The following is a 19,588-nucleotide window of genomic DNA, read 5'->3' on the forward strand; positions in this document are numbered from 1 at the left end:
AGGAAGTGCCCCCGGGCTCCCAGGGCTGTTTCTGAAGGGTTTGTTTTCAAGAACAAATAAGAGAAATGTCATTGGCAGGGCCCGCAGGATCTTGGCGGGGTGGGGGGGCCTGGCTTGGAGTGGGGGCAGGGCAGGGGCCGACAGCACAGGAGGGTGGTGCCCACCGCTCCTGTCGGCGTCAGGGGCTTGGCTGCTCCCTTCTGTCCAGACCGGGTGGCCCTGGGGCTCCCAGCACCACCAGGGTGACCAGGGCTTTGTTCTGTCTGCCGCTCAGAAAGTGCAAGCTGGTGACCAGCGGGCCCTGGCTCGAGGTGACCTCAGTGGCCCTCAGGGACGTGTCCATCATCCCCGAGAGTCCCGGCGCCCAGGGGAGCGGGCCGAACATTGCACTCTGGGCCGTCAGTGACAAGGGGGACGTGCTGTGCCGTCTGGGTGTGTCCGAGCTCAACCCCGAGGTGGGCACCCGGCGGGGGAACCCAGAGCCTGCCCAGCCCGCTGCCCCCTCGGGGCTCGGGCGGATTCTCACCGAGACATGACTCCGCGGTGGAGTCGGGCTGGGCTCCGGCCTCCCCGGGCCCTACCAGGATGGTCCCTGGGCCCGGCGGACACCACACGTGGCTCGAGGGGGTCTCCACGCCTGCGGGCACTTGGAGCTGAGGTCGAGGTTGGCGTGAGGAACCGTCCGCCCCGGGGCCGGGCGGGCGACAGGCCTGGCAGGGGCAGCCCTGAGCGTCGCTCCTTCACCTCAGGGCTTCTGCTGGATGCACGTGGGCACCGACCAGCCCTTTACCTCCGTCTCCATCGGCGCCTGCTACCAGGTGTGGGCCGTGGCGAGGGACGGCTCCGCCTTCTACCGCAGCTCCGTGTCCCCCTCCAGGCCCAACGGTGAGAGCCCTCGCCTCAGGCGGACCCTCTGTGCCCGCCGCCGCCGCCACCATGTTGTGACGGGCGCCAGGGGGCGGCTACAGCTACTTCCGCTTCCGGGGGAAGTCGGTTGACGGGTCTCCGTTTAACTCGACAAGCATTTACCCAGTGCTGCCTGTGGACCCGGCATGGGGCCAGGCTGGGCTACCCCCAGAGGCCACGCCCCCTCTGCTGGGATGACGCAGGGGTGGTCACTGGTGACAGGGCTGTCCTTCACCACCCTCGGCCTCCTGCCCCTCAGGGGACCTGCCTGGGCGCCTCCCGTGGCCCATCCACAGTGTCCACCTTGACTGTCCTCCAGGAGCGAAGGCCATGCAGGCTTGTTGTTGGCTGGCCATCTGGACAGTGTCCGGCACAGGGATTGATGGGTGTGTGGTGGCTGGTGCATCTCTGCCCTCCGCCTGGAGCATTGGGTGCGCACAGCAGCCCGTGGCTGGGCTTCCACTGCAAGCCTGGCCGCGTTCCCGTCCCTGTTAGGGCCAGCAGCCGATCAGAAGCTGCCGCAGCCTGGGGAAAGCCCAGGCAGGCCAGGGCATTGAAGGGACAGCAGGACCCAGGTCAGCTCCCGCGGGGCTCTGTCACCGGTGTGGTCCGCCCGGTCTGGGGACAGGGGTTGGCTGCACCCGCTAGACCCTGAGAGCTGCAGAGGCGGCCAGGTGTGCTGCTTCCAGGCCCCATCCCAACCCATCTCCCACCGCAGGCGACTGCTGGTACCACATCCCGCCTCCTCCCAAACAGAGGTTGAAGCAGGTGTCCGTGGGGCACACCTCAGTGTTCGCCTTGGATGAAAATGGCAAGTGGCTTCTGATCCCCAGGGGTCACCCGGGGAGGGGGTTCCCTGAGCACCCCGATGAGATGAGACCAGACCCTTGCCCACCAAGGCCCCAGCACAAGACCTTCATGAGCCCCATGAGAGCTGCCAGTCTGAGGTCGGCCTTCCCGCAGGCCCCCCTCCCCCTGGAGTTATGCAGGGTGGGGAGCACCAACCCCCCACCAGGTGCTCAGGCCTGCCTGCGCCTCGGGCAGAGAACACGGCGCCACGGCCCAGGAGCATCTTCTAGATGGTGCCACCCAGGCCTGGGACTCAGAGGTCACCTGCCCGGCCTGGGCCATCCCTGCCCCCCACCCCAGGCCACTTCCGAGCGGCTCCGCCCGCGCCCTTTCCTGACCTGTCGTTGTCACAGATGAACAAGGCGAGGAGCTGGAACCTGAGGCTCTTATTCCAGGCCGAGTCGCTGTGTCGTTTAAAGAACTCCTTGTCCTCAGGTTCTCATGCGTGGACAGAGGACGAGTGTGCCAGCGCTGTCCAGCACGATGATGATCTAGCGGGGTGCAGGCAGGCCTGGGAGGGCAGGGCTGGCCCAGGCTGTGGGCAGATGGAGAGGGAGACCCTGCCTGTCCGTCTCTCGGTCAGACCTCCTGGCCTTGCAGACCCTGCAGTGGGTCAGGACGCTCGGAGTCTCACATCACTGGTGTTTCTCTCCTAGGGAACCTGTGGTACCGCCAGGGGGTCACGCCCAGCCACCCGCAGGGCGACAGCTGGGAGCACGTGTCCAACAACGTGCGCCACGTGTCTGTGGGGCCCCTGGACCAGGTCTGGGGAGACGGATGGAGGGTGGATGCTCCCCCTGGGGGCGGGGACTGAGGGGGTCTGGTTCCTGCTGTGGTCACCCCTGCTGCTGTCCCCATGGACCCCATGCCGCGAGGAGGGGGAGGGAGTGGGCTTCAGCAGGTCTCTGTTCCAGGTCTGGGTCATCGCTGACAAAGTCCAGGGGAGCCACAGCCTGAGCCGGGGAACTGTGTGTCGCCGCACGGGCGTGCAGTCCCTGGAGCCCAAGGGGCAGGGCTGGGACTACGGCATCGGGGTGAGCAGGCATCGGGCGGCTGTGCTGGCCAGGGACTCCAGGCCCCCAGGGGTCGGGTGGGGGCCCTGGGTAGAGCCCGAGGGTCTGGCCACCTGGAGGGAAGGTCTCTGCCCTTTGACCCCCTCTCTCGTGGCCCTGGGTGAGTCGGTTCTCTTCTCCCAGGGGGGCTGGGATCACCTCTCCATCCGGGCCAGTGCCACCAGGGCCCCCGGGAATTCATCCCCGAAGCCGGCCGGCAAGCAGAATGGGCAGCCCCCGAGTGTTGCCCCATGGGAGACCCCCAGCCCCGTCTGCTGCTGAGGCCGCCTCCCCTCACCGGGAGCAGCTGTGGCGCTGGGTGCCAAGGACCAATGTTGATGCGAGCCTTCCAGTTGGAGCCGTGCTCATGCAAAACACCTTGAAACATGGATTTGGGGGTGGAGTCGCCAGGCCCAGACTCCAGACTCCGTGCAGAACCTGGCCTGAGGTCACGGCCGCCTCGGAGGCCCTGAAACGGCCCAGAAATGTGAAGCTCTGTGGATGCTGCGCATCCCCGGCCGTGGGGTGAATGTGGGGTGTGGGGGGGGCCCGTTGCCACAGCCTCAACTGCCTGCCCCCTGCCCCTCTGTCTCCTGCCTCTCGGGGTGGGAGCCTGGAGCCTTCCAGGAATACTGACCCAGGGAAGAGGGCCCAGGGAGCCCCCTCGGCCCTAGGTGGCCCCAGATGGCATCAGGACCCTCCTCCTCCCCCAAACTGGCAGCAGGGCTCAGGACGGTCTTTCCTGGGCCCGATCAGTTCTCAGAACAGGGCTCACAAATAGGACTTCATTTCCTAAGTTAAGGAAGGGGTTGGAAATAAATGCTGGGAAGGGGTGTCGTCTTCCCAGGGTAGACAGAGGATGGCCAGCCCGCTGTCCATTTGCAAGGTCAGCATCACCGGCCCTCAGCCAGCCCTTCCCAAGATGTGGTTGGGGGCCGGGGGGCTCCTCTGGCGGCAGATCCTGTTGCAGAGGGTGGGGTGGGTAGAGGGCAAGCAAGAGGAGCCTGGAGGCGGCAGGCCTGAGCCGAGTCCTAGGGAGGCACCCCCGCCCCCAAGCGACCCCACTCCCAGCATACAGCTGCTTTTTATCAGAAAAAGGACGCACTTGAAGCCTCAAGTCAGCCTCCCACAACCAGGTGATTTGACTCGTGCGGACCCACATCTCTGCTGGTTTTGAGACACCGATGAGCCGACTCCGCCGGCTGCCCCAGTAGGCCCAGTGGGAGGGCTTGGCGGTGTGCTGTTTTGCCTCGTGTTTGCTGCCCAGAAGCTGACTCTGAGGAGGTGTCCCTTGGGGTCCCCTCCCCGGGGGGCACTGGAGGAAAGCTGGCGGCCTCTGCCAGGTTGCCTGAAATTGGGACCAGGAGGCGGGAGTCGGGGGGCAGCACCCAGGGAAAGCTCGTGAAGGGTTGGTGCCCTCTTGTCTGTTTACACTCAAGTCATCAAATCGCTCCAAGTGGGCATTACGGCTTCTTCTACGGCGGCGCCTGTGGCTCTGCTGGGAATTGCTGGTTTCACCCGCCCCCTTCTCCAGGGCGCCCCTTTCCCCCACCGCCAACCCAGCTCAGCATCACTGAGCCATCTCGATTCCTTGGATGCTTTACTCAATAAAAACTTAACACCAGAGTATCAAGGACATGATAATTTTTTTTTTTTTTTTACTGCTACCACTATGATTAAAACAGCTCCCCACCCACCCACTCAAGCATAGGGCAAAAAGCACCAATCGCCCCATGGGACCTTTTATTTTGGCTTCATTAGTACCTGAAGAGGCTGTTAAGAAAAATGAAAGCAAACTGGGGTCATTTAAGAAACATTTTCACCATAATTACAGCGGGGGCACTGGCCGTTCGTTCAGTTCCAGGTAGGTCTTCCCCACAGGCAAGCCGCAGTTCCGGTTTCTCTCCGCCCCCGAGCTCACACAGGTCTGGTCTGCCTGCGGGTCTGTGGCCCCCGGTGCCGGCCCCGGGCTCAGGGTGCATGAGTCTCTGACTTCAGGAAACACACAGCCTGGGAAGGCCAGGCCAGGCTGGGCATCCTCGCAGGTTCAGCCTGGGCTTGGAGTCCAAGACGAGGGTCGACGGAGCAGACCCGGCAGCAGGCTTGGCCAACTCCCTCCCCATGTTCAACAGTCCGAATCTGGACCAGGACCTTCTGGGCCCCTTCGTGACATGGCCACGGGGCAGGCAGGTGCGCTCCGGCCTCGGAGGAGACGACGGGGCACGTGGGCCCCGGTGACCCTCTGGGAAGCAGGTGCCAGTCTGGGACAGACAGAGTCACAAAGGCTCTTGTCCTGCAAGGTGGTGACCCACAGACCCCCGGGCAGCAGGTGTGACCTCCTGGATGGAGCCTCTGCTGGGCCGCCCCCACCCCGTGCTTTTGGCTCAGCCTTTGTCTCATTCAGCAAGCTCAGGGACCAGCTGAGCCTGCCCTGGCCTTGGCTCAGCCGGAAAAGAGCCGCCAGGCTTGCGGGTCTCCCCATCCCGTGTTCCAGGCGGCCCCGCCACCCACAGCAGGGGCGCGGAAGCCCCATCTGTCCCCAGCTCAGAGTCGCCCTTGACGTCAACGCCCACTGGGTGGTCCCCTGACCACTGACCTTCCTGAGTGGCCTCCCCTGGGGGACAAGCCAGGTGCACCTGGGGTCCGTCCTCACCGGTGCTGAAGGTCGGCTGGGGCGAGGGGCCAGGACCAGACCAGGCCTCCCCCGGCGGCCCTTCCAGAGGGCCTGGCCCTGGGGCCTGGCGGCAGGGGAGGGGGGTGTCCGGCTCGTGGGTGACCTGGAAAGTTGGGACTGAAGCCCCTAATAGCTGTTTCCAGGGGCGCCACCTGCTGCCCTTGACGCAGCCGGGGCTGATGCCAAGACGGGCAGGACGTGAAGCGGCTGGGACTCAGATGGTCAGGGCTGGGAGGCTGAGCTTGTCCAGCGGGGAGGGGTCCTGGGCTGTGGCAGCCCCGCCCCCGGCTGGGCTCAGCCCCCATCCACAGTGCCCCTAAGGGGCCTGGCCCCCGGGAGCTCTAGGACAGCTCCAGGCACGGGGGACCTGGCCCCAGGGCCAAGCCAGCTCCAGCCTCTCCGCAGCCCCTGTGGCTGGGGTGCCTGCCTGAGGGCCGCCCCGTCCCCTCACCAGGTTGGCCCTGGGCGACCAGACAGGGGAGACAAGCTGCCAGGGCTGAGAGCAGAGTCACCTGGCCTGTGAGGGCCGGCGGGGCAGGAACACCCCAGGAGGAAGTGTGGCCCGAGGCGGCCGAGACCTGCCAGGCTGCCCAGTCCTGCCTTTGAGGAGCACCCGGTGGGGGAGGGGAGCCCCTGCCGACCCCTGCACGGGCCCCCGAGCGCAGCCAGGACCCAGGAACATCCTGAAGTCTGTCAGACCACTGTCTGCCCAGACCCCTGTCTGCCACGGACAGGACCACAGATTCAACAACGCGCAGCAGACCTGGAGGGGACCCAGAAGGAGGCGGGGGGACAGACCCTCTGCCTGCAGGGGAGACCCCCGACCGCTCCGGGAAACCAGGCCCGAGCAACCTCTGTCTCGCCCACCCGCCCACGTCTCAGCACCCCACTGGCCGCAGACCCTCCACAGTCAGGAGCCCCCACCAGGCAGGAGGGAGCAGAGACCCCCCCGGCCCTCTTGCCGGACAAGCTCCCTTCAGAATCAGCAGGAAAGAACCGGAAGGGCTTCCACCTGACAGATGCTGAACTGGAGGCTCCGAGCACCCCCGCTCAGCCCCACCCCCCTCCAGGTCGTGCACTTTGTTTGCCCCGTGCCTCAGTTTACCCAGAACGAGGAGGCTGCCGTGTGGGTCGGGGGAAACCCCTCCCTGGGCCCCGGGTCTCAGCAGTAACTGGGGAACTTACTCAAACCACCCTCTACATGGAATCTCCCCTCGCCTCGGGAGAGAGTGGGAGTAATGAGGACTCAGTGACCAGGGCCCGGGGCTCCTGCCTATGCAATGAAAAAGCAGGTCCCAGGACCTGGAGGAGCTTTGGGCCTCTTGATGCCCAGAAGCCGCGGCCTGGACCAGGCCACGATTCACCCAGCCTTGTCCCCGGGGGGCCGGCGCGGGCCAGGGGAGGCGCTGAGCATCCGGGACCCTGAGCCCCCGGCGCGGAGGGCCCAGGCCCGGGCAGTGTGCTAGGAGCCCTCGCGGAAGCTGTGGATCTGGGTGGAGTATTTCTGCAGGTGGCCCTCGGGCGGAACTTCGGGCGCCCCAAGCGCGCCCCCAGCCGCCTGCTGCTGCTGCTGCTGATAGTGCTGGTAGAGCTTAGGGCCCGGCCCGTCCAAGCCCGGGAGGCGGCCGCTGGACATGGTCAGGATGGTGGCGGTCAGCGACTTGATGTAGTTCTTGGCCAGTGTGAGGGTCTCGATCTTGGAGAGCTTCTTGTCGGCGCGCACGTGTGGGATGACCTCGCGCAGCGCCTGGAAGGCGTTGTTCAGCTTGTGCATGCGCTGTCGCTCCCGCTCATTGCTCTCTAGCCGCCGCTGTACGCTGCTTTCCCGCCGGCCCCCCGGCCCCGGCCGCCGGCGCCCGCCCTCCGCCCGCGCCCCCTGCGCCCGCGCCGTCCGGCTCCGCAGAGCCTTGGCCGCGTCCGGTCCCCCTGAGCCCGGCGGTGGCCTGTCAGGCGTCCGCTCCGCTGGGGTGGCTTCTGGGTCTTGCGGAGGTGCCCGGCGCCGGGGTGGCCGGCTCTTGGTCTTCATGGCTCCAGACTGGTTGTCCTGCAGGTGGTGGCTCTCAGAGGGGGCGGGCCTTTGGAGCTGAAATCCAGAACACAGGCCACCCCGCACTCACTCAGCAGGCCAGGGGACACTCAGGGCAGCTGTCCCCAACGGCAGCTGACCGACCACTCATCGCACAGTGACCCCTGAGTCCTTCCCAGTCACCTCGCGGTGCTGAGCTGACCCCACCCCCATCCCCGCGGCCCCGCTGGACCTCGCATTGGCCCCTCAGACGTTTCCCTGATCTGGTGGGTGACACGTTTGCCCCTGGGCCTTTCTCTGGCCCCATGCCCCTCACTGTCGCCTGAGGGCCTCCTGAACTTAGCTGGCCGGTTGGCACTCTGCGGAGACCACCCAGAGGTGCGGCCCCTCCGCCAGAAGCTAAGCTGCCTCCTGCTTGCCCGGATGGCCAGGCAGCCACTCGGCCACCATGCTCGCCGTCCTGCCCCCAAGACGTCACACACGCAGGGACACTGGTGCCAGAATGGCTGTGGACCTGAGGCGGCTGTCGGGAGGTCAGAGGTGGACAGTGGCCACAGCCCACAGCAGTCCCCAGGCCCACCGCGGGGGTGGACAGCCGCGGCCCCGGAGGGGGGCTGCAGACCCGGGCTCCCGACTCAGGTTTTCCCCACCAGTCGCCACCCCAGGTCCTGCGCCAGGACCCTCTCCCCGCCACCCCACCCGCACCCCCAACCCCGTTACCTGGGATCCGCGGCCGCACGCGCTGGGGCTGCCCACGGGGGACAAGGACACGTCGCTTTAGGCGCCCCGGGCGGGGCGCGGCCGCATGTAAATGAGCCCGCGGGGCGGGCGCGGGGCGGGGCCGGAGTCCGCAAGTCCCGCCCGGCTGCGGGGGGCGGGGGCGCACCTGCGGGCGGGGGACCCCTGGCCGCCTCCCGGCCGGCCCGACCCCAAGGAGCTCTGGCCCCCGCAGCCCGGCCCGCGGGTCGGATGGGAGCCCGAGGCCTCGCCACGAGCCCGCCGGCCCGGAGGGGAAGCACCCAGCCGTGGGGCTGTGAGCCAAAGTCAGACTCGTGGAGCAGCCGTTTGGCAGTAATGCTAGGGTCCCCAGCTGGCCACAGCACCCCCCCCCGGCCCCGCGCCCTCACCCCGAGTTTCGGAAGGACCCCCGCGGCACCCGGGGCTGCGGACCCGCCCTCCGCCAGGCCCGCGGCGCCGGCCCAGGTGCGAGGGGGCGGAGGCTGTCCCGGGACACCTGCTTCGCCGCCTGGGCGGATCACCGGTCAGCGGTTTTCCTTTGCAGGTCTCCAGGGGCGCGGCCGCTTGAACTCAAAACGATCTGCCACCTACCTGCTCTGCTTGCTCGCCCCTGGCCTCAGCTTCCTCACCTCGGACTGGCGCACTGAAAGGTGTTAACTGCAGCAACTGCTGAGGGGTTCCTGGGGGCTGAAGGGAAGCACGCAGAGGGCAGGCGGGACCCACGGTGGCGCACGGGCGTGGGCTACCACCCCTCCCGGCCTCGAGCCCTGCCGGCCCAGGCTTGGCACTGTCCCCGCACGTCGGGGACACTGTCCCTCGCTGCCCCTCTTGGGCTCTCCAAATGGGGGTTCACAGGTCTCTTCCATCTGCCCCCCCACCCCACCCCGAGAGCCACACCGCAGTTGGTGTAACCTGAACCAGGGCCAGACCCCCCATTTTAGTACAGGAGGCTGACTTCCTGCTGGTGGCAGCTCGGACCAGGCCGTTAACACTCGGGGCACAGAAAGGCTGGTTTTGAGCTGATTAGCCCCTGGGCTTATTAGAGCTCCATAGAGGCTGGCTCTCTGAAACTAAAATGCTTCTCAGTTCATCCATAAGTGCAAACACTTTGAATTACAGATACACTTTACAGCGATGCAAACACTACCTGCCAGTCCCCCGGTGACTATACAAATCCTCGTTCTTGGGAGGCTGGAAGGGGCCGGGTTTAGGCCTGGCACAGCAGAGGGCATCATCCAGTCTCTAGGGACTTAGGGCAGCAAGGGACCCAGGGCTTCAGGCTCCCGGCATCCTCCAGGGCAGCGCCAGGCCACCCCCCTAGGCCTCACACAGTCGAACACACAGAATCAGTGCAGCAAGAGTTTATAAATATATAACTATATTTATTTTGAATATTAAATAGTTTTTAAATTACAAGCAATTTATTTGAATCACACTATGCATCAATATACAGTAAAAATCTTACAATTTAAAAATGTACACAATTTAAACTCCAAGTTCATTAACTTGTTATATTGCCATGAAGCTCTTACAACCGAGTCTAAGCACAACAGTGACACCTCGGAGGAGGTGGGACAGCCCCGCAGGTCGTTGGCGGCTGGGATGCAGCAGTCACAGCGGGCTGTGACTGCCATCTGTCTCTGCCTGCGCCAACCTGAACTTAACCGTGTTCCAGCCGTTCACATAACAGGCTGTTGGCGATTCAATACTATCAACACCTCTTTTGAGAACTCACTTATATAACTAAAGAGAGCTTTCCTTTTCGAGAGCCAAAACTTGAGCCAAACCCGCACCCCCCCCCCCAACTTAGGAACATTGTCTCTGAGGGTTTAAATCGGAAGTAACTGTGTACACCCACTCTTGTTTTAAGGCTACCTCTCAGAAGGCTAATCCTCTGAAGCCCCTGGTGATGAAGCCCCCCCATCTGCAGCCTCACACTTGGTTCACTTCTGGAACTTTCAGAAAACCAGGAGCTGCCTCCCTGCTCCCAGGCCCTCAGGACAAACATGCAGTAAGTCATTAACCCCAGACACCCCATGGGAGGTGGTGATAAAAGGAAGAGGTTTTGAAAGGCGTTTTATGGCAGCAAGACAGAGAAAAAAACTTTTCTGAGATAAATTCATTTCCATAGAAACAATCGCCTGCACATTTAAAAATAGAACAGATGGGTTCTGTTCTCCATTCAGCTTCTTCAGCCTTAAGATGAATGGGTTCTCACCCAGACGTACAGCCCAAGTTTCAGGAGGATTTTGGGGGGGAGCACAAAATTTTCCTACTCTTCTCTTTCTGGCTTGTGACTGAGTCACTGGATAACACAAGTTAACACCTAGCTAGGAAGGAGATGAAGGAGGGATGATCGTAGGATTTAAGATAGGTGAACTCCACCAAAGTAAGACAGAGCCCAAAGGAAGCCAGGAAATACCGTTGTGAACCAGGTATGATGAACCTCACCAACATCATCTAGAGAATTCCACCGATGTTATTTCACTGCGTAACTGAGAACAAGATTGGTTTAGAAACCCACTACTGGTAACCAACTGAGTGAAACAAAACTGAATCAAACGACAAAGCGTGTGCTGACCTTTCAAAAATGGGCTGAAATTTTTAATCTACATAATTTCCTGTACATCATTTCCTGTGTATTGCTTGAGATTTTCAAAAGAACATGTTAATTCACGTGTTTATTATAAATATAAAATCTTCCCAACCATGCAACACCACACTAAGACCTACTATTCCAACCCCCGCCCCCACCCCACCCCCCCACCCCCGTATAAAAGGTTTTTGGCAATTTATGAGTGATACAGACCTTAAATTAAAATGGGAATTACGCTGTTAAAATCTCCTTAATCGAAGTGAAAAATGTACAGCCCCAAAGAATAAATTTACCCTGGGCTGACTGTATAAGACTATATATACTATGGATCTGCTTGAGTTTTAGTCATTAGAGCTGAACTCCTTAAACCTATAATTTAAAAAAAACAAAACACAAAACTAGTGTAATTGTGTCTCATTTTCTTTCAACCAAGATTGGTAGATGTAAAAATTCAGAACACACAGGAAGTCTCCATAGCAAGAAATTGAGAGTTACAACAGTTTTGGCAAAATCACCTCCTAATGCCCTGTTAACTGTCTTTTTGACACGCGCGTCCCCAGGTCCAGCTTGGCAGTGCACCAGGGTCACACGGGAGAGGGGAGGGGCGCTCCTGCCACCCGGAGTTGGCCTGCTCTGGAAAGTTATTGCTTGTATAAAAAGGGAGCAAGCCCAACTTGATAACAGAGGTCACAATGTACTACAGAAACTCTTGCCAGTGAACACACCTGCATCAGGCCCAATGTCCCGCCCCCAGCCCGGGGCCTGGAGGGTCGTCCCAGCGGCCTGCTAACAGTGGGAAAGCACGTCAGCACGGGAGACCCCAGGGGAGCAGCCGGCATGCGGGCCCCATGCTCTGGGGCTCCACCGTCCACGCAGGCTGCCATGCTGCGGGCAAAGCAGAACTCAAGGACCGCAGGGTGAGGTCCGCTTTTTATCACGAACGCTGGGCTCCAGCCTACATCACGACACTGCGCTGGACGGGCTCGGTCCTTTCAAAGCAAGTGGAGAACGGGGGCTTAACGCAGAAGGGAGGGGCCAGTGCAGGTGAGCCCGGGGTGACGGCCACTCAGGCTGCCCCAGGTCCCGACAGTGAGGACGTGCTGCCTGCGGCGGCTCTCCGGTGTCCCGTGTCCCCCCTCACGGTCGAGGGGTGTAGTGAGTACCCATGGTTCCAGACACCAGCCTCACCTGGGCGAGACGGGATCCGGACTGGCTCTGGGGGCTGCGAGCAGCCAACTTGAGAGTGCACAGGCAGGAGGAGCCCAGATGGCCCTCGGCACCCAGAGCCCTCGGCGGAGCAGCGTCTGTGAGCCTGAGGGCGGGCGTGAGCACAAGGGCCCCAGGCCACCGCCACCCGAGCTGCTTGGAACCCAGCACAGGGGCCTGGGGCCCTAGCTGGGAGGGGACTGCGTGGCCCCGGGGAGAGCGTGGGGGCCTGGACGTGCCCGCTGCAACCAGCTCTGGGAACCACCCGTCGATTTGTACCAAGAAGGTTTTCTGAAAGTCGGGGGAGGGGCGAGAGAATCACACAGAGGGGCTGCAAGACCCGTCAGCTCCTCGGAGAAGCCTCATCTGCAACAGGGACAGACCACCTTATAGAGAACAGACAGAGATGTGTTTCATTCAATCAACGAAACAGAGCAGTCTTTTTCGACTCATCAAAAGTATTTCCTATAAGAACATAAAACACTAACATTCAGAATCATTTATCATTTACGAAAGAGTACCATATGTACAATTCCAACAATTTCTAAAGACAACATAACACTCAAAATACTTAAGCTTTACGAGTACCATGCAGAGCAAACAAACTATAAAATAGAAGAAAAAAAAATCAAACTAGTGGATAGCACCAGCTTGACCTGCCTTATTTTCCTCGAATAATTTAAGATTCTGTACAGTATCAGGGACTCTTAGGACATTTATCCACAGTGCAATTACAGAAAGCAATTAGTGATTTTTTTAAAAACAATAAATATGGCTCACTGGTGCCAATTCCCCTCGTGGTCTGCAGGGCCCTGCACACGGATGGGACACACAGGTGTGGACGCGGAGGACACTCCACGTGGGAACCGGAAACCACCTGGAGCCCACAGCCCCCACGCCGGCCCTTCCGGTGGGCAGGGGAGGCCTGGGCGGCAGCCGGCGCAGGAAGACTGGCTGGGCACCCGCACCTCCTCCCAGCCTGGGACACCGCCGCCAGAGCAGCCTGAGCCCGCGGGGCCTCGGCGTCGCCTAGTCTTTCTCTCCGTCTTCGCTGCTTCCTAGGAGAGAGCAAGCAAAGCTGGGTTTTTAAACGGATAGTCAAAGGTAAAAATAGCATGGATGGCGTCTGATCTTCGCTGCAGAAAGAGGAACTGAAGCCAGAAGGGCGGCTCTCGGCCACCTGCCCAGCCGCCTGCCGCACCTGCAGGCGCTCTGGCTGACACGTGTGCGCACTCACACGCGGCTAGGTGTCAGAGCTCAGGGCCCCGCACATCTGCCCCAGGAGAGAGGGGGTGACGGCCGCTATCTAATCAGTACAGCAAGGCCCAGGACAAACACAAACAAGCGCTCTTTATGTTTCAGAGTTATTGTTTGATCAGCAAACGTCACATCAGAAAGTGCACCTACTAACCGTTATCTTCCGATCTAGCCGTGGAGGAGAAAAGGCTCCATATGTCCAGCGACCACTCCACGGGCCCTGCCCATTCCCCCTGCCCCTCCCCGAGCCTCCTGGTGTCACGCGAAGACCAGGACTTAATGGTAAAATCAACATTCCCAGGGAAGGGCCCCAGAGAATTCGGGCTTAAGGCCAACATCACGGCCAAGTGTTCTTCAGAGCCCTTCCCTCTGGGGGGGGAAGGAGGGAAGATGGGAGGTGACAGCAAGAAGGGGAAAAGGAGAAGAAAGGGGGGAGCAGCCCTGGTCCCCAGGCCCAGAGGGGCAGAGACAGCAGGAGGACGACGACAGGCCCAGGAGCACCGAGCCATGAGCCCTTCAGAGGGATCTGCACGACGCTCTCGGGAACAGCCGCTCAGCTGCGCCCCCCGCCCCGCGCCCCCGCACCACGGCCTCCTCACCTCCCTGCTCCATGTCCGAGTCCGTGAGGTGCGTGAGCGAGAAGCTGGCGATGCTGGCGGGGGTGATGGAGAACCTGGAGCAGGGGGCCGCGTGCGGCCAGCTGGGCTCCGCGCTGCGGGGCGGCGGCGGGGAGAAGTACTTGGAGGTCTGAAGGGCCGGCTTGGAGCTGAGGAGGTGACTCGTCGTCCTTGACAGGAAAGGGTCTGGGGAGAAGTCGTCGTCCCACTCGAAGCCTCCGCCTGGAAGTAAGCCGGGACTCACCCTCCTCTCCGAGCAGCGGAGCACGGGGCGGGGCCTACAGACCACCCTGTGCGCATGCGCAGGCCTGTGCCGCCCCCGCCCCCCACTCCCCCCGGGTCGGGGGGGGGGGGGGGTCCCTGAAAGGGGTATGTGGGGTCATCCTCAAGAACAGTTCACACCCCGCGGATCTTTAGCTGCGTTCTGAGCTTGCCCCCGAGTGTGGTACCTTCTTCGTCGGTGGAGCTCTCAGAGTTCAGGCCCCGGCTCAGGTGCGGGGAGCCCGCCGCCGGCGCAGGGCTGCTCAGCTCGGGGCTGCGTGCGGCTCCCCCGCAGTGGCCCAGCTCTTTGGTCGGGGTTTCCTGAAAAGCCCAACACAAGTCCCATCAGCGGGGGCGGGCTGGGCAGCTGTGACCCGTGCCTCCCACCCTGGGACGGAGAGCCCACACCCCTTTCCCGCTGGACGGGCTCTGAACCCCCGTGGCTCCCGGAAGCCGAGGAGGAGACGGCAGCGGGCAGGACGCTGGAGTGAGGACACCAAGCCGGCAGTGCACACAGCCCACCCGCCCGCCCACCGCCAACACTTGGGTTCTGGCTCCAGACGCAGAAGGGGGTCTTGCGATGCTTAGAAAAGAGGAGAGGAAATTCCAGACTTTTCTCTTTCCCCGGTTCTCTCTCCCACCGCCAGGTACCCCAGGGCGGTCAGCTTGTCTCCAGTTGGAGGTGCGAGGGAACCCCGCCCCCACCGCCTTTTCCCTCTGTCTTCCGGCCCCCCAGCCTCACAGGGCAGTGTGGTAACCCACGCCCCAGCCCTCTGGCAGGAGGACGACAAAGAAGAGGCCCACGACGCCGGAGGCCCAGGGGCTCCATGGGGAGCCGCCGGCTCAGCCCCACTGCGCCGGGCAGGCCTGACCCCAAAGAGCTCGCCAGGCTTTGGGAGGGAACTGCAGGGGGACCACTGCCAAGGCCCAGTCTGGCCAAGGGGCGGCAAATGCCCAGGACAGGCTCATACAGCACAGCAAAGGCTCTGAAAGGGGACCCCAGGCCCGGGGAGGCTGGGTGGAACTTGCGCCTTGAACCCGACTAGGTCAATGCCTTCTAAGACGAAAACATCTACATTCTCCATAGATCCATAAACAAGACAAAGAATCAGAAAATAAAAACACAAAGGTACAATCTAGAATCACTCAGCAAACAAAGAATAAGGAAAACCTGGATTCACAGGACAAAGGACAACCAGCAGATACCAGCACCAAGCCATCCTCAGACGCGAGAGCCACCTGCAGAAGACCGTCACACACGCTCCCACGCGGTGAGGGAGAGCACGCTGGAGACAGGTGGGCATGTCTCAGCAAAAAGAGAGGATAAAAACAACAAAACGCACATTGTGGAACAGGAAAATACAACAATCAGAATTTAAAACCTCACTGGCTGGACTCAACAGCGGGATGGAGGCGAGAGAGGACAGGATACGTGCATGTGACATACATCATCAGAAACGGTCCCACCTGAACAACGGCGAGAGCAGAGACTGGAGGGGAAGCCAGGGGTGGAGCCTCAGGGCCTACAGACTAGTGATTCGGTCACTAAGTTCTGTCCAACTCTTTTGCTACCCCATGGCCTGTAGCCTGCCAGGCTCCTCTGTCCATGGGGTTTCCCAGGCAAGAATACTGGAGTGAGTTTACAATTTCCTCCTCCAGGGGATATTCCCAACCCAGGGATGGAACCCGCATTTCCTGCATTGGCAGGCGGGTTCTTTACCACTGAGCCATCAGGGAAGCCCCTATATCCTAGAGACCAAAAGGCATAACACTGGAGTCCCAGAAGCAGAGACAGAGTGTGGAATAAAATATATGTGTATGTAAGAAATAATGCCTGGAAACTTCTGAAACCTGCTGAAAGATACAAAACTACCAGTTCAGAAAGCTCTACGAACTTAAAATGAAACAAAGAAATCTATGCCTGTAATCCAGAAACCCATAATCATACTGAAAGACACAGACGGACTCCTGAGGGCAGTCAGGAACAGGCAGTCAGAAACAATGCTGAAAGTAAAGCACTGTGGCCTGAGAAGTCCATGCTCAGGAAAAACATCCTTAAGAAATGAGTGTGAAATACAGAGACTCTCAGATGAAGAAACACCAGGAGAATTTGTTTAAAAAAAAAAAAAAAAAGCCAAACAAACAGAAGGGAAATGATAAGAGAAAGGAACCTGGAACATAAGAAATGGAAAAAGAACAGTGATAACTACCTGAGTGAATATAATCCTATTCCTCTTCAGTTGCTCTAGTAAAAGGCGAAAGATTTATACGATCTGAAGAGAAACCAGAGTATCCTCTTCGGTTTCTTAAAGTATGTTTGATGACTGGAAGTAAAGCATAGAGCGCTGTGTGATGGGGTGTTCAATGAGGAAACACGTGACACATGGGACAACTTGAAGAGAAGGTCTAGGAGAGGGTGAAGGACCTAGAGAGCAAAGAGGTTCCTACATTCCACTTGAAACGGTAAAACACTGATTCTAAGGAGGCTGTGGGAAGTATGTACATTGTAACCCCAAGAATACTCCAAAAACTATACGAAAAGAAGATATATAGTAAAAAATACAATAGGTAAAAGATAAGACTAAAAACTGTTCAAATTACCAAAAGGAAAGCAAAAAGCGGAAGAAAACCATTAAGAACGAGTGGAACAAACAGAAACACTGAGTGAAGTGGTGCACCCAGATCCACACTTGAATAACTCTATTAAATGTGAGTGGCCTAAAAATACCAATTAAAACACAAAAGGGAGAAGGAAATGGTAACCCACTCCAGTATTCTTGCCTGGGAAATCTGGACAGTGGAGCGTGTCAGGCTACAGTCCATGGGGTCACAGAAGAGTTGACATGACTTAGTGACTAAACAATGAACAGAAGGACAAAAAATTTCAGAACATATTTTAAAAACCACCTAACTGTGTGCTATCCAGAAGAAACTGCTGTTAACTACAAGGATGCAGATATGTATAAAGATGGAAAAAAGCGACAGCACATAATTACTAGTCAAAAGAAAGCTGGAGTTGCTTTATGAATATCAGACAAAGGAATAAAGAATGACAATACAGAATGACACAAAAGGTCAATTCACCAAGAAGATATAATAATTTTAAATGTGTACACAGCTAACAAGAGAACTACGAAACAGACAAAGCAAAAATGGACAGAAATGAAAACAGAAACAGACAAATCTGTTTATATAGCCGAAGACTTCAATGAACACTTCTCACTCAGGCATAGAACAAGTAGAAAAATCAGCAACAGTACAGAAGAAATGAACCAAGTGCATTGGACATTTATAGAACAATCCACCCACCAGAAGTGAAATACACATTTTCAGGCGCACATGGACCAAACATTTACCAAGATAGACCATATTCTGGCTCTACAAACAAAACAACACATATGAAGGAATTGAAACCCTACAAAACAGGTTCTCTGACCAAAACAGATTACACCAAAAATCAGTAACAGAAAGGTTAAAAAAAAACCAAAAAACCTCCAGCCCTTGGAAATTAAACAGTATTTTTTTTTAAATAAATAATCCTTGGGTCAAAGGGAAAGTCTCAAGGAAAATCAGAAAATATTTTTAACTGAATGAAAAATGTAATTTATTGCATTAAATATTAATAGTAGAATGAAAAAAGGTCTCAAATCCCTTGCTTATACTTTAAGAGTCTAGAAAAAGAGCAAAACAAATCCAAAGCAAGCAGAAGAAATAAAAGATAAAATAGAAATTGATAAAATTAAAAAGAAAACAAAGGAAAACATTCCATGAAACCAAAAGCAGTTCTTCAGAGAGAGATCAATAAATCCACACAATCTCTTCCCAGAAGAGGAGGTTATGCAGCTGATCCTGACTGATGCCCACGGGGCAAGGGCCCTGATTCCTGTGCAGCTGAGGATCCCCCTGGAACTGTGCCGTCGCCCCTTGATATCCAAGGTTCCACATTCACAGATTCAACCAATCTTGGATCGTGTAGTATTTGGTAGGTGTTTAGTGAAAAAACCCACATGTAAGTGGACCCACACCATTCAAACCTGTGTTATTCAATCGACTATGACTTTCCAACTCGCTTTATGAGACCAGCATTACCTTGACACCAAACCAAAGACAAAGCAAGAGTAAAAGTCAGCCAAGTAGTCAAACACCCCCCAAAATTACAGGCCAACATGCAGACCTCATGAAATCCTCAACAACATACCAGCAAAGCAAATCCAGCAACACGTAACAAGAACATTACAACCAAGTGGGCTTTACTTTCCAGGAATGCAAGGCTCATTAAATATTGAAAAATCAATCAATGTTATGTAACCGCTCTACTGAACACTGTCTTGGAAGTCAGTGTAATAAGGTAAGAAAAAGAAATGAAAGAGATACAGTTTGGAAAAGAATAAACAAACCTGTCCCTATTTGCAGGTAACATGCTTGATTGTGTAGAAAACCACAAGGAATTTGAAAACAAAATTCCTAGAACTGATAAATCAGTACAGCAGGATGGAAAGTCAACATATAAAAATCAACCACATTTCTGTATACTGGCAAGAAGCAAATGGAAACCAAAATTTTGGTAAAGGGGAAGATATACAGATCAATGGAATAGAGCAGAAAGTCCAGAAACAGATCCATTAAAAATATGGCCATTTAACTTTTGATGAAGGTGCAAAAGCAATTCAATGGATAGAGAATAATCTTTTCAACAGATGGTGCTGGAACAACTAGACATCCATCCAGAGGCAAAACAATGAACCCCAACCTAAACATTATACAAAAACTATCTCAAAACGTGTAACAGATGGAAATGAAAAATGCAAAACTATATAAAACTTTTAGAGTAAATATTCTGGAGTTAGGGTTTGGTGAAGAACTTAGACATGACATGTAAAGCATGGTCCATAAACGGGAAAAAAAAAATTATAAACTGGAATCCATCAAAATTTAAAAACCTTGCTCTGTGAAAGATAAGCCATAGATTGGGAGAAGTATTTCCAAGCCATATATCTGACGAAGGACTCTTATGTAGAACTTATAAAACTCAAAGAACACAGAGAATTCACCTAGAAAATGGGCAAAAGGGGCACTTCATTGAATAAGACATATGGATAGCAAAGAAGCACACGAACAGACAGGCAACATCATGATCCAACAGGGAAATCCAGTTTAAGATCATGATGAAGTATTACTTCACATCTGTTAGAAAAGCTAAAATAAAAAATAATGGGGACTTGCCTGGCAGTATAGTGGTTAAGACGCGGTGCTTTCACCGCCATGGGCCTGCATTCATTCCCTGCTTGGGGTACTAAGATCCCACAAGCCGCATGGTGCAGCCAAAACAAAACAAACAAAACACGAGAAACTAGGTCTCACATATGCTGTCTGGAATGTAAAATGATACAGCCACTCTGGAAAAGT

General features: G+C 57.2%; 3 protein-coding genes across 8 annotated transcripts in view; 1 reads left to right on the top strand and 2 right to left on the bottom strand.

The window, feature by feature from the left end:
• Positions 1 to 4,433, top strand: part of TECPR1 (tectonin beta-propeller repeat containing 1) — a 28,196-nt gene extending 23,763 nt beyond the window's left edge. Inside the window, exons 20-25 of one of the 5 annotated variants that reach the window (XM_070460412.1) lie at positions 275 to 455; positions 750 to 885; positions 1,625 to 1,717; positions 2,412 to 2,518; positions 2,670 to 2,789; positions 2,952 to 4,433. In XM_070460412.1, coding sequence (XP_070316513.1) covers positions 275 to 455; positions 750 to 885; positions 1,625 to 1,717; positions 2,412 to 2,518; positions 2,670 to 2,789; positions 2,952 to 3,089 — 775 coding nt within the window. In that variant the 3' untranslated portion in view covers positions 3,090 to 4,433. The other 4 variants (XM_070460413.1, XM_070460414.1, XM_070460415.1 and 1 more) reach the window with 4 other exon arrangements.
• Positions 4,434 to 4,533: 100 nt separating this feature from the next.
• BHLHA15 (basic helix-loop-helix family member a15) lies at positions 4,534 to 8,308 on the bottom strand. The gene is made up of 2 exons (XM_020900549.2): positions 8,228 to 8,308; positions 4,534 to 7,564 (listed from the first exon to the last, which is right to left on the bottom strand). The coding sequence occupies exon 2, from the start codon at positions 7,505 to 7,507 to the stop codon at positions 6,944 to 6,946; it is 564 nt and encodes a 187-aa protein (XP_020756208.1). The 5' UTR covers positions 7,508 to 7,564; positions 8,228 to 8,308; the 3' UTR covers positions 4,534 to 6,943.
• Positions 8,309 to 10,913: 2,605 nt separating this feature from the next.
• Positions 10,914 to 19,588, bottom strand: part of LMTK2 (lemur tyrosine kinase 2) — a 71,585-nt gene continuing 62,910 nt past the window's right edge. For both annotated transcript variants that reach the window (XM_070460416.1, XM_020900554.2), the window contains exons 12-14: positions 14,371 to 14,503; positions 13,904 to 14,143; positions 10,914 to 13,105 (exon numbers count right to left, since the gene is read on the bottom strand). In XM_070460416.1, the coding sequence (XP_070316517.1) occupies positions 13,077 to 13,105; positions 13,904 to 14,143; positions 14,371 to 14,503 (402 nt within the window). In that variant the 3' untranslated portion in view covers positions 10,914 to 13,076. The remainder of the gene's footprint in view (positions 13,106 to 13,903; positions 14,144 to 14,370; positions 14,504 to 19,588) is intronic.

Source organism: Odocoileus virginianus, chromosome 33, assembly GCF_023699985.2.
Source record: "Odocoileus virginianus isolate 20LAN1187 ecotype Illinois chromosome 33, Ovbor_1.2, whole genome shotgun sequence".
Lineage (NCBI taxonomy): Eukaryota > Metazoa > Chordata > Mammalia > Artiodactyla > Cervidae > Odocoileus > Odocoileus virginianus.

Excerpts from the sequence above, each read along its gene's own strand:
- BHLHA15 (XM_020900549.2), bottom strand. The coding sequence starts at position 7,507 with ATGAAGACCAAGAGCCGGCCACCCCGGCGCCGGGCACCTCCGCAAGAC.